At 32.5% G+C, this 14,940-nt stretch overlaps 1 protein-coding gene across 1 annotated transcript; it reads left to right on the top strand.

The window, feature by feature from the left end:
* Positions 1 to 3,894: 3,894 nt before the first annotated feature.
* Positions 3,895 to 13,676, top strand: LOC128992046 (uncharacterized). The gene is made up of 9 exons (XM_054415423.1): positions 3,895 to 3,975; positions 4,429 to 4,732; positions 6,952 to 7,214; positions 7,904 to 8,028; positions 9,426 to 9,591; positions 10,699 to 10,878; positions 11,539 to 11,698; positions 12,199 to 12,274; positions 13,287 to 13,676. Exons 1-9 carry the CDS (start codon positions 3,942 to 3,944, stop codon positions 13,581 to 13,583), a joined length of 1,605 nt encoding a protein of 534 aa, XP_054271398.1. The 5' UTR covers positions 3,895 to 3,941; the 3' UTR covers positions 13,584 to 13,676.
* Positions 13,677 to 14,940: the final 1,264 nt, after the last annotated feature.

The following is a 14,940-nucleotide window of genomic DNA, read 5'->3' as shown; positions in this document are numbered from 1 at the left end:
AAATAGAAAAATTTGAAAAAGTTAAAGATAAATATGGACCAACAATTATTGTTGAATTAGAAAAATGTAAAGTTCATTTACCTCATAGATTTATTAATATATTTGATGAAAAAACAATTAAAGAATTAAATAAAAAAGATTTAAACTTAATTATTACTGAAATTAAAACATTCAAAGATAAAGAAACTGTTTTAGTTAAATTTGTATAAAAACTACTCATTAAATTTAAAAATTTTACTTGTTTTTAAAAACATTTCAGTTTGTAGTCAATTTTATGTAAAATATAGACATATTCATGAAAATTTCATCAAAATTATATACTTTTTCTAGAAAAATATGAATATGTTAGAAATTGACCTAAAAGGGTAAAAAATATAGCATATTGTATAAAAAAATAGGAAAATTCATTTAATTTTTGAGTGGCTCCTTTTTTGGCCCAGAAGTGACATGAATATATCTACTTAGATTTATATATATATGTGTCCGTGAACACGATAACTTGAGTAATTTTTATCCGATTTTGATGAAATTTGGTTTGAAGGTGTAAGGCGGGATAAACTTGAATGAGTTCGCGATCCAGCATGATCGGACCATGGGAACAGGGTTTTATGGGGGGTTTTATGAGGTAAAAATTGGTTTTTTCACTTTTGACCCTCAAAACACAAAATTTCCCAATTTTTCTCTAAACCTTCTTAAAGAGCTTAAAAAAACAAACAATTCAGTATATCAAAGTGTTTTTGTACGGTTATTGGTTACGGAGAAAACTAAAAAATTGTAAATTTAAAATTCCCATGTTATTCTTATGGAGAATATTGTAAAATGTTGTAGTTTGCTTGTTTATGGATATCTTTTGTTCAAACTTGGCAAATATATTCATTTTCTACTAAGCAATAATTATTTTACTTAAAACACAAACTTTATCAGTTTCCTTGTAGCAGCAAACCTAGGTACTTGTTAAACATAATGTTATTTAAATAGCTCGATTGAATATCAATTCAGCCAAATGGAAATTCGCTTAGACGGCAGGTTTGCTGCGGCGGGGGTATTTTTATGTTATACTGGACTGTAGAGAGGATTAAATTATACAATTAAAACCTCTATTACAGGTAATAACCTTTAATATTATGTGAAAACCCTACTATTATGGGATCTGAACCTGTCATATAAAACAACATTTTAAGTCCATAGAGTCTAAAATGTTTCAGAGCATGAAAATAATACACAAAATACAGAAATTCCAACACATGAATTTCTGAATTTCTAAATTTCTAAAATTATCACAACGATCCACAAACATAGATAGCGGAAGTGTCCCTTATAGGCTATTTCAACTGTAATTAGTGGTATTGTCCAAGTTTCAAATCACCACATTCGGCATAATGCGAAAACTTGGGTGATACTGTACTGCCTATGGCGTTGCTATAAGACATTTGTGGTAGTCAAATTGTTGTAGTAAGGAGTTTTGTAGTAAGAAAAAAGAAGTATAAATCATAATGTTTTGCGGTTATATTAATTGAGAATGGATCACAGGAATGGATTAATTATTTTTACCAATAATAATTATTTTTACCAATAATAATTAACAAGCACTAATGTTTATTTTTTACGCATAATAAGTTTTTACCAGTACTTTTTTGGCTCTATTTATAAGTAGTTTTCCTGTATGAATATCAAACGCTGGTATTCCAGTTGGCTCTTAAGACACGTCAGTTTATAATCAAGTTATATAAGTTACTTAGACAATGTACAAGAGTTTGCACTTTCTGGTAACTGGTTTCTCGGTTCGTTCTTATGATGTTAGTTATTCCGATCATACACCTGAAACAAGGTAATGTTATAAGACTTGCGTAATTGTTCTAAAACCTAATAAAGGATCTTCCCAGGAATATTCGTACCACTGGGATGGAGTAGAGTATTACTGTGTAATACCCTCGTTTTTAGTTGATTATAGATAGTTTAAACATCTTTACGTATTTTTAAAATTGTAAATTGTAACTAATTAACGTGGCCTTTTACAACTGATTTAGGTTATTTAACATTAAAGGTAAGCGCTTCGTATAACCTAACCCTGAATATTCCTATTATCCTTTTTCACTATAGTAAATTTGGTGCCTATTTTGTTAGAAATGCTCAAGAAACCTTAAATATTGATAGTTTTTTTCATACAAACACTGTGTATTTGTGTATTATTTCAAACAAACTCCAAATAAATATTTACAATATCTAAGTAAACCTGAACAATATATCTCAATACTCATAACTAGGGCTATATACCGTTGGTATATTGTTTCTTACAAAATACCTTACATAATAAATTAGCTAAAATACCTGATAGATACTAATACCAAAGAAGAAAGATCCATATCTTCCATTGACAGCGTCCAGCACTGAGCTCGGAGTCATAGTGTTCTGTATATTTTTATTTTTGTTTTTATTTTCAGGAGGCAACTTTGATAAATCCTTAATCAGCAAATATGCTGTTACTTTTGTATTATTTCATTTATGCAAGGTTTCATTGTGATTTTCTATAGTTCTAATGGTCCTAGATGGCTAAAGTAAAAAAATAAAGGAACCGATTTATGCCTTACCTTGCTTTATGCTTTACCTTGGCCGTATTTTTAGTTTTGAGTTCGACATGCGAATATATTTTGTTATGACTGTTCACTTTCAGTCCTATCATTTAGGCTCTTTCCCTTTGTTTCGTGAATTAATCCTTTAACTTTTTTTCTGGCCTGGCTACAATCACCAGTTCAACTGCACAAAATGGCAATATTTAATTTAATTACTCAAAAGTTTCCGATTATTTTCTGACTGAGATAACTGATAACGTATTTAATTATTTTTATTTTCAAACTAGATATTTTTTGCAATATAAACTATTTACCATCAGAGGTCCTCGCCACTGTCCAAGGAAAGGGGAGTCGTTATGTTTGAAGTCTCTTCTTCAAGTTTCTTCCTCCTTGTCTGAGTGATTTTTGTTTTGTTTGTTGTAGGTTTTGTGTAGTTGTGTGTAAGGCTATGTAAGTTCTTCCATTTTGTAAGGTGTGTTATATGAATTAAGGGATGGTATAATATGGTTGGTCAAGTAGCTACTGCTTTAATTTACTGTTGTTGTTTAAGGATACGAGAGAAGTAGGTTGGAAGTAGGTAAAAAAAAATGCGACCCTGTACGTAGTGGAGTGTTACTGGACTTTTGTAGACGGTGTTGCGGTAAGTCTATGTCGGATCGATGCCAGGTAAAATGAGTATGTTGATTTTGGCGGAGAAGTGGTGAGGAGTTTTTTACTAGAATAACTGTTTCGAGGATACAGGTTGAGACTATGGTGAGAATATGGTGTTTTGAAAATATGACTTGCAGTGTTCCAATGGGTCATCCAGTCTCAGTCTTTGATCTCAATGCCTCCTTCTGTAAGCGAGAATTTTGTTGACGTTCGTTTAGGCTACTGTTAAATGGGTGTGGAACAACGAAAAAAATTCCCCTTTTTTGGAAAAAAAATTTATTTTTATTTTAAATAGCTCATTGATAGGAGAATAATCAAGTTACTTGCACTTTAACTGATATGTTTCAAAGTTGCCAACATCGGTAAAAGAATTGTAAAAATGTAAATTAAATTTCCCAACAAATAAGAAATTAAAGTATTATAGCCAAGAACAAACATTTTCGTTGTTCAGTGATTACTACAGCTTACTTTTTAAGAATCAGGTAAATTGTTTCGCCTTTTTTTATAATTAAAGTTAAAATAAAAAATGTTGCGTGTGAAAATAAAAATGTGAAATGTAATAAAATTCACTAGGATCACGTGGTAACCAATACTGTGGCAAACTGTATTGAGTGTGACGTAACTTGCATTCCACATTTGCAGATGTTTAGACTAATTACAGTAAATTATACCTATAGGTTTTTAGTTGAGTTGTGAACTTGATATGGATTACTGTGAAACATGAAACTACTATTACAGCTTGCATTGGTTACAGGTAAACTACATACTTTATTCATATTTTTTACGATACTCAATTAAAAATTGTATTTAGACGACACTTCAAGCACTAAATATGCAGTAGGTAAAGTTGTTAGTAGTATTGCCCTCCTAAGGGTTACCACATTTTTCTATGTTTAATTAGATTTTAAAGATTTATTAGATGTTTTAGATGGATAAGAATAACCAAATGTTTGAATGATGTTTTTTATATGAAAAGTGTTTAAAGTAAATTTATAGCATACATTTACTAAAATTACAGGTCATGATTTATTCAGTATATTTCAATAACCATCTTTTCGTGCTAGGACAAAACACATATTTTACCTTGTTAAGAAAGCATTATGATTCAACCGCACGTAAAAAATTCATTATAAATCCCATTTTGAAACATAAAGCTTTATCTTACACAAACAAATCTCATCGTTTAAATAATTTTAATCTTTTTTAGGAACTGTTATTCTGGTTGAGGGTGATAATGATTGGGAAATTCCTGACCATCAAGTGAACAAGCTAACTGCTGCAATAAGAAATCCTGTTGATAAACTTATGAATTTTGATTGGAAAAATAGAGCGCAAGAAATAAACAAGGTCACGTCAGCAATAAGGGAGCAAGTAACGAATCTTAAGGATGTGGATTGGGCGTCCCCTAGACAACAGATAACAAAGATGGCCACTGCGATAAGACAGCCTTTGAAGACATTCAATGAACTCATCTTTGAAGAAGTACGAACAGCTGATATCAGACTGCTACGGTGAGTTAAAGCGGCCCACACACTAGCGCGCATGTGCCTTGCGTGGCTCGTGGTGAGGTGACTGCGAGCGGTTCGAGGCACATGTGCGATTCAATTGGTAACCACACACTAAAGACACATGCGCGCGCACCACCGTCTTTGACGATGCAAATAGTGGGCTATAACAGCAAATTCAACAGTTATATTTAAATCATTCTAATAAACTCCTTTGTATCGTCACTACGTATTATGGTTTTTGGGTTTTTGGGAAATAAGGTAGGCTATTAAGAAAATGAGGGTTGTATTATTTAATATAAGTGTATAAGGGTCGTATTTAGGGTATAAGGGTTATAGACTTAGATTTAATCAGTTTATTTGGTTCACATCGATATTAAGCTCTCAAAGAGTTAATTTCAGTCTTCACAAACTTATCGTCACTGCCAGGAAACACCCCCTTGCATTTTGCTATCAATAGCTCCTTAATTTATTTTCTCATTTATTTGTTTAAAAAGTTTACACTTTTCACGTCCCAAGAACACGTTTGTGATCAATAAAGCCCAATAAACTCAGACCAAAACTTTCTTATGTCATTAAAGGACATCTTAACCGCACAACAAAGAAGTCAATACTGTAATAACCAAACAACAAAGACAAATAAAATACAACAAATCAGATCAAATCAAAAATGCCTTTATTTAGTAAGTGTTCCTCAGTATATACTGCTTTACAGGATAACTCTTGTCAATTTACTTATTCTATATAAAACTAATAACAGAAAGTATTAAGTTAACACGTGGGACAGTGAATGTTTTACACACTACACTGTGCCACGCAGGCGCAGACCTTGTATTTCCCTATTTACAGTACTGTATATGCAGCTATGGTTAGTACTGCTAGCTTGCGAACATGTGCCTCGGTTTCCCACAGACTGGCGCGCATCAAAGCTCGCGCACTTATGACGATGCTCGAAGGTCCGGCGGCAGGCACCAGGCACCTCGCATGCGCGTCGCGAGCATGGGCACATTTACCCACACATTGAGGCACATGTGCGTAGAGCTGTTCGCGCGTCACATGTGCGCGCACAAGCGCCCCAGTGTGTGGGCCGCTTAAGTATGGTTGTTGACACTTAAAACTTGGTTAAAATGGTTACTAAACTTTACAAGTTAATTTGATCCACAACAAATTTTGTTTCAAAATATATCATTACTATTTTAGTTGAATAATAACATGCATTTCAAGTCCGTTGTTTTTGTTACATACAACAAATCAGGTCAATCTTACAAAACGTAATCTTCATTGGTTTGTAGGATTTGCAGATTTCCAAAAACATGTAGTTCACAAGTATCAAGCAAGGGTCAAGTATTGCATTTTCTGACAAGTGTATCAAGCTAATTATTTTAAACAGTAAAATGTTTATGTAAACTAATAAGTAAGGAAGTAATGCCGTGTCCAGTGTCCATGGTTACAAGAAGAAGTATATCAGTCATGCTCTTCATATTTTAAGTATAGAAGGATATCTTCATTGTATTATAATATTTCTTTTAAATGAATTATATATAAAAAATATTTATTTTTTCAAAAATCCTTTTTTATTTTTACATTTACATATTGCACATATTTACATATTTACATTGCACATATTTTGCTCGTTACAGTAAAATTGTCTAATATGTTTCAAGGCTCTGTTAAATTCAAAGCCTCAGGGTAACAGTTTAATAAGCCAATTTATACAACTCTCTAAAATGTGCTATACACAAAATCATAAGAAATAATATTGTTTGATTAACCGAAAGAAATAATTGGATAGAAGCAAATGTCGAAAAGTACATTTTTACGTAATAGCATTGCACAAGGTCGCAATATTTGTGTAGATTGGTGTTCGCATTGCATTATAAATATTAAACCACAGAGATGAACTTGTGTTTACAATATTTTCTTCAAAACAACAAAACAATGGGGCTTTTAAATTTTCTACTCATTAAGCATGAGTGTAAATAACAAAATAGTCATTAAACATAAAAATCAGGCAAACACACGTAGTTTTAAAAAAATAATTGTGATCTTATTGTCTTTAACTTTTTCTTTTGCAATAATAGCAGATCAATTTTCGTATGTTTTATCACATTCACTAAAAAATTATAGAAAATAGATAGACACCGTACTACCACCCTTCATAATTTACTACTCTTAAATTTAGTGCCTTTTTAGTCAACCCCTGTAGGTTGAATTATTATTTACAGCAAAGATCCAAAGAGGCCTATTGAAACTCATCCACTTTTGGAAGCAGCCAATATCGACCAGGGTCAAGCTAAATCGATATTTGAAACCGGATGGATCGACTTTTACACTTGGGTTAGTGACCTGGACACGGAGTACGAGCCTTTGTACGAAGCCGAGAAGTTATTCTTTAATGACCATTACAACAAAGGTCTGGACACTATTGTGATACTCCATGACAGGTGTGGGAATGCCAAGGATCACGAAGTTTTAAAAATAATTGAGGGTAAGTTGTACAAGTAGTGTACTGTAAAATTCATCAGTATCATGTATTAGTAACTAGAGCTATTTAACTCATTTAATAAGGTGAACCATATGTTTAGGTAAAGAAGCCTTTTTTTGTAGAATTCATTGTGAAATATTAAATTCAAAAGGAAATAAACTAATAAGACCTTATTAACGGTGAAAAATGTTGTAAATTATGTTTTGTATTTATTTAACTGTCCAAGTTGCTTGACTTACTAGTTTGAGGTAAAATAGTAAAAGACCTAGTTTGGCTAAAAGGAAACATTTAATACAAATGTTTAAACAAAGGTAAAAAAAAATAAATACAGTCTAAATGTTAAGACTTCATATTATGAGTAATGTTGTCATATTCTGTTTTCAGTCTTTCACGAACTTTTCTTTCCTTCCCCACTGAAAGGATCTATAAAATAAAAAGAAAATTATTGCCGTTAAATGTCATTCGACAAATCAATAACCAAATTAATCACTCTGTAGTCAACGAGCAAATTTATGATAGTGAAACAAGCAGAAATATTACGTGCAAGGTACATTGACGAAAATATGATTTTAAAGTTTTAAAGTTTTGGTCACGAAACAAAAATTGAAACTAAAATACCAATGAAGGAAAATATAAAGACAGGTTTCATAAATACAGTAAAGTGGATTAAAACTAAATATGTTTTCTTACAGCTTTAAAAATGAGAAACTATGACGCAAACTACAACATCTTTATTTTGGACTTCAAAAAGTTCATGTGCAAAAAAATGGCTCCTGATGGGGGTCTTTTGAAAATTGGATTCAACCCTCAAGTTACGGTAAGCATATGCGTTACATTACTTCAAAACTAATAATCTAACTTTGGTATAACAAATCTTAAGGATAATAATTGAATATTTGTTAATCAAGAATTTTGATTGAGGTTCGTTATATTGAGGATAGGTTTGGAGGAATTTTTCCAAGCCGAGGTTCTCAAACCGAATATAGTTTTTTTTCAATATAGTTTTTTGACCTCGTTAAGCCACAATTAAGTAGCATATGCTTATTGTATTGTAAAATAAAACACGGAGTATTCTTAGGGGTTAATGCTCTTAATTTTCCTCTTAATACAAAAAGTACAAAATTGCAAAATATTATTAATATTGTGCAATCATGGTATTTAAAGTAATTTACCTTGGATCAGTAATAGTAAGATAAATATAATAACTGAACCTTTTTGTAATTGAATCAATCAATTATTTAAGATGGGGACACTGCTTTGAGCGTATTTTGACCCAAATTTAAGTGAAGGGCCAGCGTAGGATGAGTGGTGCTATCTTGTAGTCTTGTTAGTGACTAAGGCCGACGTTTAGACAGAGCTGTCAATTAATAGTCCATATTGCCAATGGCAACTAAGGGACCTACAGTTTATAGTAGAATCCGATCCAGATTTTTCCTAGTAATTAACGAATTGGTCTAATTTTTTGGATAGAACTGTGAATAGTCGTAGGACTCACTAGTCCACACTAGTTAATTTAATCCACACCAGGGAGCATCGCATCCATAGTGCATGCCTATAAATATCCTCAATTCGTGACCTCCTTGTAGCTGGATTAAGGGACGACGCCACCGTGTCAGTCTTGTAGTATAGTAAAATGAGTATAGTATAGTAGTATAGTTGTTAACACCGCTGCCCCCTCCATCATGAATATCATTCAGTTAGTCCTCCATCACTTCCATACCGGAGGAGGACATAATGTTATAATGGCAGAACGCTGGTTGTTAGTAATTTGAATAGTAAACCAGTATTTATAAAAAGAAAGTGAAGAGAAGTCTAGTCTGCATGAACAACAGAATGTAATTAATATTGGTTTACAAAATGTAAAAAAAAAAAAAAAAAAAAAAAAAAAACAGCTGAACATATGACATTAAATGAAAAGCACAAAAAGGGAAATTAATTGTACAGAACAAAAGTTAAATATAATGAGAGGTGAGAATAGTAGTATAGTATGGTAAATTGTGGTAAATTGTAGGTTCCTTAGTTGCCATTAGCTGTATGGGCTATTAATTAACAACTGTGTCTTAGGAATGTGGGCCTTAGTCACTAACAATACTACAAGATCGCGCCACTCATCCTACACTCATCTCCATTCATACTTGGCTTAAAATGCCTACTTTGTATGGTCGCCATTTCATTGAACAGTATTAACAGTATTAAAGATGTATGAATTTTCAGGTTTTGTCAGAGGCCATCGGGAATTTCCTCTATAAGGGAATTCAGCAACACAAAATTAGAGCAAAGCAAATAAACATATTGGGACTTGGAGTGTCAACTCACTTGGCGGCCTATGTGTCAAGACATGTCAAACGAGTGTCTCGACGAAAAATTAATTCCATTTTGGGTTAGTTACAAGTTTGTTAGTTAATCTACGATTAAGTAACGGTTACAAGATCCTCAAACGATCTCATATTACATAATGGTTTTGAAAATCTCTCCACTTATCGATCCTCTTAGTAAAAATTCTACTGTAATATACCATGGTGCAGAGAACCTGGTGCGCTGTTGTTCTTTTATTTGGTCATATTAATTTTAATGAGTGCAATGTTTTTGGCCACATCTTATTGGTTTAATTTGAATTTGATTTTTTACCAATATTGCTTACAGTTAAGCTTAATAACTAATAACTTTGAAACAATAGTAACAACTCACACTCACAAATATCAATAAAAACTGAATTTTTTTTGCATTACCTATCACCGGATATAAATTCTTCTTTGTTATATTAGGCTGGATGTTTCTTTTATACGTTATTCAAAATTAATTGTATCTCCATTAAAACCATTCTTGGGTATAATTTAAATATTTTTATAACAGACGAACTCTCGTGGAAGAACAGAATATTCATTATCTGTGAGAACAGTTCATTCTCTGACGGATCACCTTCGATCAATCTTTCATCTCCAAATCAAACATTATCTCACATATGGCATTTGTGGATCATCTTCTCACCACACAAATGTTTTCCTTTGAGTTATTAGTCATCTGCGTATCGATGGATTATAATTCCTTAATTATTTATTTTTATCTCCCTTTATTCTGCCTATTCTATATTTCAAAATGTCAGGATCATTAGTACATGGCCATATAAACAAACTAATTCGTATCGGCATCCTTATCTACTATAAGTTATACCATTGCTATGACTTGAGGGTGCAGAGAATTGATTATATACTTAAATATAATATACTAAATTAATAAATTTAACTGGTATATATTTTGCTATAGATTTAAAAAAAAATGTGAATACATTTATTATTTAATTTATTTTTGATGATATTTGTATCCATCAAGACCTTGTGAATCAATTCCTAAAATAAACTATAATTGTACTGCGTAATAGTAATGGATAACGTAACTATTTCACTATATAAAACATTGGAACTTATAAAATAGTTTCACCACGCCACTCTGTAAGCCACTCTGTTACTAAGTCAAACGTTTTTTATAGGTCTTGACCCTCCAGTTAGTCTAAGAAGAAGTCTTTTCAACAAAGAGTTTACAAGATACACTCACATCTACCACACATTCAAGCTGTTACCAGGACTCGACCCCACCACTGGTAGAGCAACTGCTGATTTTGTTTTTGGAGGGGCGAAACGTGGCCCACAGTGCAGGAAATCTACTATCAGTAAGTTTTGTTTCATTACAAATGTATATTAACAATATTCGTGTAGAGAGAACTTGTTTTCAAATTCATTAAATCAAGTTCAGCACTTTAAATAACCATGTACAAAGTAACAATCAAATAATGATTTGTCTTATAGGTTAACCTAAGGCTTTAATCCTTTAAGGTTCAGGTGAATATGTTGGATAGATTTTATAGGCCTACATTAAAAATCACCGTTCATTATCGTAACACAAGGTGGGGAGCGAGCTGCCGTAGTGGGTAGAGTACGGGACTTCAGTCCCAGTGGTCCCGGGTTCGATCCCCGCCAAGTCACCAATGGATTTAATCTAAGTAATAATGCCGCAACCCCTAGGTCTAGCCTGAAGTAATGCGAAAAACAATCCCAGGCTCGTGCCTAACGTCCTAGGACAAAAAAATCGTAACTTGACGTTTCGAGGTTCGTGCTCATATTTCCGGCTACATATCTGCAAATTATATTGGGAATCGTGTAATCCTGTTCATACTATTCAGCATATGGTACATGTTCACACTACATTTAGCAACTAGTTCTATAGTGGCTATTTTAGGTCAAGTATTTACACAATTCTCAATACTATCAAAGATGGAGTGTATAAAAATGAAGCTATTACATGTTTTTAATGTCAAATATACGATTTTCAGCCATTACATGTTTCAAGGGGTTTGGAGTTCAACTGTTTCTTGCTACACTTTTGTATCCTAATTTGTTTGCTGGACGTTGGTGTCCTTCATACAGCAAGTTCTCAGAGAAATTCTGTGATGGCAATGACTACACTTATGTTGCTTTCCCTCCTAATAAAAAGTAAGTGTATTAAAACATACTTTCCACTTTCAATGAGAACAATGAGAGTAGACAAATACCGTAAACAGCTTGTAATGAGAGGGATTAGGTTAAATAGCCATTCTTATTTGGCTTCAATAAAAAATATAGAGATCTTAGGATAAAACCATGGCAGGTTACTGAATACCTTAGCTAATGATTTGTCCTCGTTGCAGATAGAAGTAGCAGTGTTTTATTAATTGTCTAGAGATAACTTTATTGAAGTGTATTTAATTTAACATACCAATTAAAACAATTTAATTTAAGACCAATATGTCTTACCCGGTGATTTACATATTTTAGTTAAGAGTGACAGTAGAAGCTTTAGTAAAATAGATTATAAGCTAACAATGAATCATACTAATAGTTTTCATAACATCTCCCTATATGTGTTAAAATCGTATAGATGTCCAGGTAGAACAAATTACATAAATTAATTAAAATGTCCGTTTCATTTCTATCAAATGCTAACTATTGTTTAGGGCTCAAGGGATTTATCACATGGATATAAGCTACGAGTTCCCATATGGCAGAGGCTTAGAAGGAATCAACGAAGAGGTATAGTATTAAGCTACAACCACTATTGCGTATCCTTATAAAGAATACACTAATAAAAGCCTTTAGTATTTAGGATGTAAATAATTAGGCAGGTTGTGTGTATGACATTGTGGATACTTGGTTCAGAATGTAGAATTCACTCAAATTAAAGACATAAAAGATGATAATTATTGCGATTCTAAACATAGTTACGAGTAAAAGCACAAAGTTTGACTAGTATAGTCAAAATGTCTTAAATAAATGTCACTAAAAAACTCCGCGTCATCGTAAAGACGTCAGACAATCTCAAAAAACCTTCATCCCGTTATACCCAATGTATAGTTATTTTAATTAACTTAAGAGTACATTTTGTTTGTTTGTGTACATCGTGATGCCAACTTAGCAGACGCCTGAACTGGTCAACGCTGAAATTTGTATTCATAGTTCATAGTTAAACTGAGAGGTACCTGAGTATTTACCAAAGACTTGCAACAATACACAACTGTTTCTTCTTCTTCTAATTACACTATAACCTAAACCTACTACGTCAATTTAGTAGTACGTCAATAGATTTACAATAGCATAGGAAAAACTAAAAGTCTTAAACCTTGTACGAGTAGAATAACTGACTTAGTAACATAGTTTGGGAACAATTTTGGAAAAATATATTTTACACTTGAATACATAGGTGATAGGTAGTTGAGAAGACATATAACATCTTTTTAGGCCCAGGACTACATTTATGAACAATAATGGCTGAGAGATACCTCGTCAAAATATACTTAAGCTGTGTAATTTCTTACTACGGCAGATATTAAGATTTCCGCCATCTTCAAGAAGAATGCAAAGGGATTCTGTGGATCAGTAATAGCGATTTTTAAGTCAGCCCTGAAATATATAAACCAAGTTTACTTTATGCTACTTTACCCCAGAGTATGCTACATATTTAAAGAGTTGTTCTAGCCATTTTCCATGTTTTAAGTATCTTTTTAGGTTCGGTTCTGCATTGAAACACAATTTTACTACTTTCTAGGAGGAGGAAGTCTCGGCAGACTCGATTGAGCTCTCAAAAATGTCAATTCCAGAGTACTACCACCACTTGGAGGTCGCTGTGTCTCATATAAGATCCGAACTCATGACTTGTATTAACGGAGTGCCTACTCGCAAGGCGGTCTCGAGATGTCTCATGACTGCTAGACCTTCCGTGCAAAAACTCGTCAAGCAAAAACTTATAAACAAAACCAGCTGCGAGCCTTACTACAAGTCTCCCACAGGGAAGAGATGTCATTACGAGACCAGAACTAACAACAAGTTTGATTTACCTTTTTGAGTCAATGTGTGAGGCCTATCTTCCTATCTTCGGGATTTACCAGTTTGTAAATGTTTCACCTTTTTATAATAATAAAACTTCTGTCACGAGGAGTAGGGTAATATTCGCCACTATTAGGACACATTACAAAACTCATTGAATGTTTTAAGCTATGCCTTTGATTTAAAGTTAATATTTACTTTGGTTGTACAGTTATGGTTGTTGAAATTTGAAACAGTTGACAAAACAATAACAAATCTTTGTTTTTGTTTACGTCAGCAAAATTCAAAGATAGTAAACACTACTTTCGCATAGTAAAATGCTATGCGTTTTTTAATGTTTTAACTGTAATAAAGGAATATACAATATCTGTCTTAATTTAGAAAGTTAGTCTTTGTAGTGTAGCGAAAATTAACATTACAAACACGAGTGAAAGTGGGTCCATACATATTCTTGACCATATTTAAAGTGCTCGATGGATCTCGCACTTCAAACATGGTCTCATACATCTTTCTACTCTTGCTATAAAATATACTGTTATAAGTTTTTAAATTACTAGAGACGTATTGTAATGCATTGAAATTGAAGGTAATTCAAACCTTCAATGTAAGATCTTTCATAATTAAAACGTACTATAACTTTAAAATATTGGTTTCGTGATCTCAAACAAAATGTTTAAATATTTGTTATTTTTGCATTATGATTGGACTACTTTGTCAGCATTATCTACCATCCAAACTATTTGTATTGACAATTAGATCAGTGTTATGTGTAAAAATGCTCGTGTTTCCTCGTACTATTTTATTTACATTAAAACCTATTCAAAGAGCCATTTAAATTGTGTTTCGGAATTCCTTCATCATATTATGTATTTTTAAAGTAATCTTTAAAAAGGGAAGGGGGTTTGTTTCTTACAATCTTTTTATGGTGCGATTGAAAAAATACATACTGATTATCATTTTGCTTACATATCAGAACGATCAATTAACTGAGAAGAGTTTGGTTTTTTATGTCAACAACTGATTGAAACCTCGTTATTAATTTATTGTTGGCAAAAAACAAGTTCTAACCATTCAAAATTGTTTAAAGTTGGTTGATTTGGCAATGTTTCTACTATATACATTTGGTAGAATATTTTCTTCCCAAAACCTTTTGTTGGAATATTTATTTAAGTGTGGGCTACAGTGAGTCGCCCACTAAGCCAGATTTGCCGTGGGAGAAGGACAACGTAATCCTTCGAGAAAACAACAGACTTTGTTTTCTCAAGGGCTGGGAAATTCCTTACTTTTAAAAGATTCCTATGAAGAGACTCTGTAAAATAACAATAACAGTTAAAGTAGCAGTATACTTAGAATTGAGCTTAATACGTAAGAGAGTA

Source organism: Macrosteles quadrilineatus, unplaced genomic scaffold (genome assembly GCF_028750875.1).
Source record: "Macrosteles quadrilineatus isolate MER2022 unplaced genomic scaffold, UCM_ALF_1.0 Scaffold_4__1_contigs__length_99947679, whole genome shotgun sequence".
NCBI classification, from domain to species: Eukaryota; Metazoa; Arthropoda; class Insecta; order Hemiptera; family Cicadellidae; genus Macrosteles; species Macrosteles quadrilineatus.
Note: the sequence above shows the minus strand (reverse complement) of the source record. Positions and strands in the feature narration are given on the sequence as shown.

Coding starts and splice junctions, on each gene's coding strand:
- LOC128992046 (XM_054415423.1), top strand. CDS start 3,942: ATGAAACTACTATTACAGCTTGCATTGGTTACAG. Junction 3,976..4,428: donor ACAGCTTGCATTGGTTACAG/GTAAACTACATA, acceptor AATCTTTTTTAG/GAACTGTTATTCTGGTTGAG. Junction 11,699..12,198: donor GCTTTCCCTCCTAATAAAAA/GTAAGTGTATTA, acceptor ACTATTGTTTAG/GGCTCAAGGGATTTATCACA.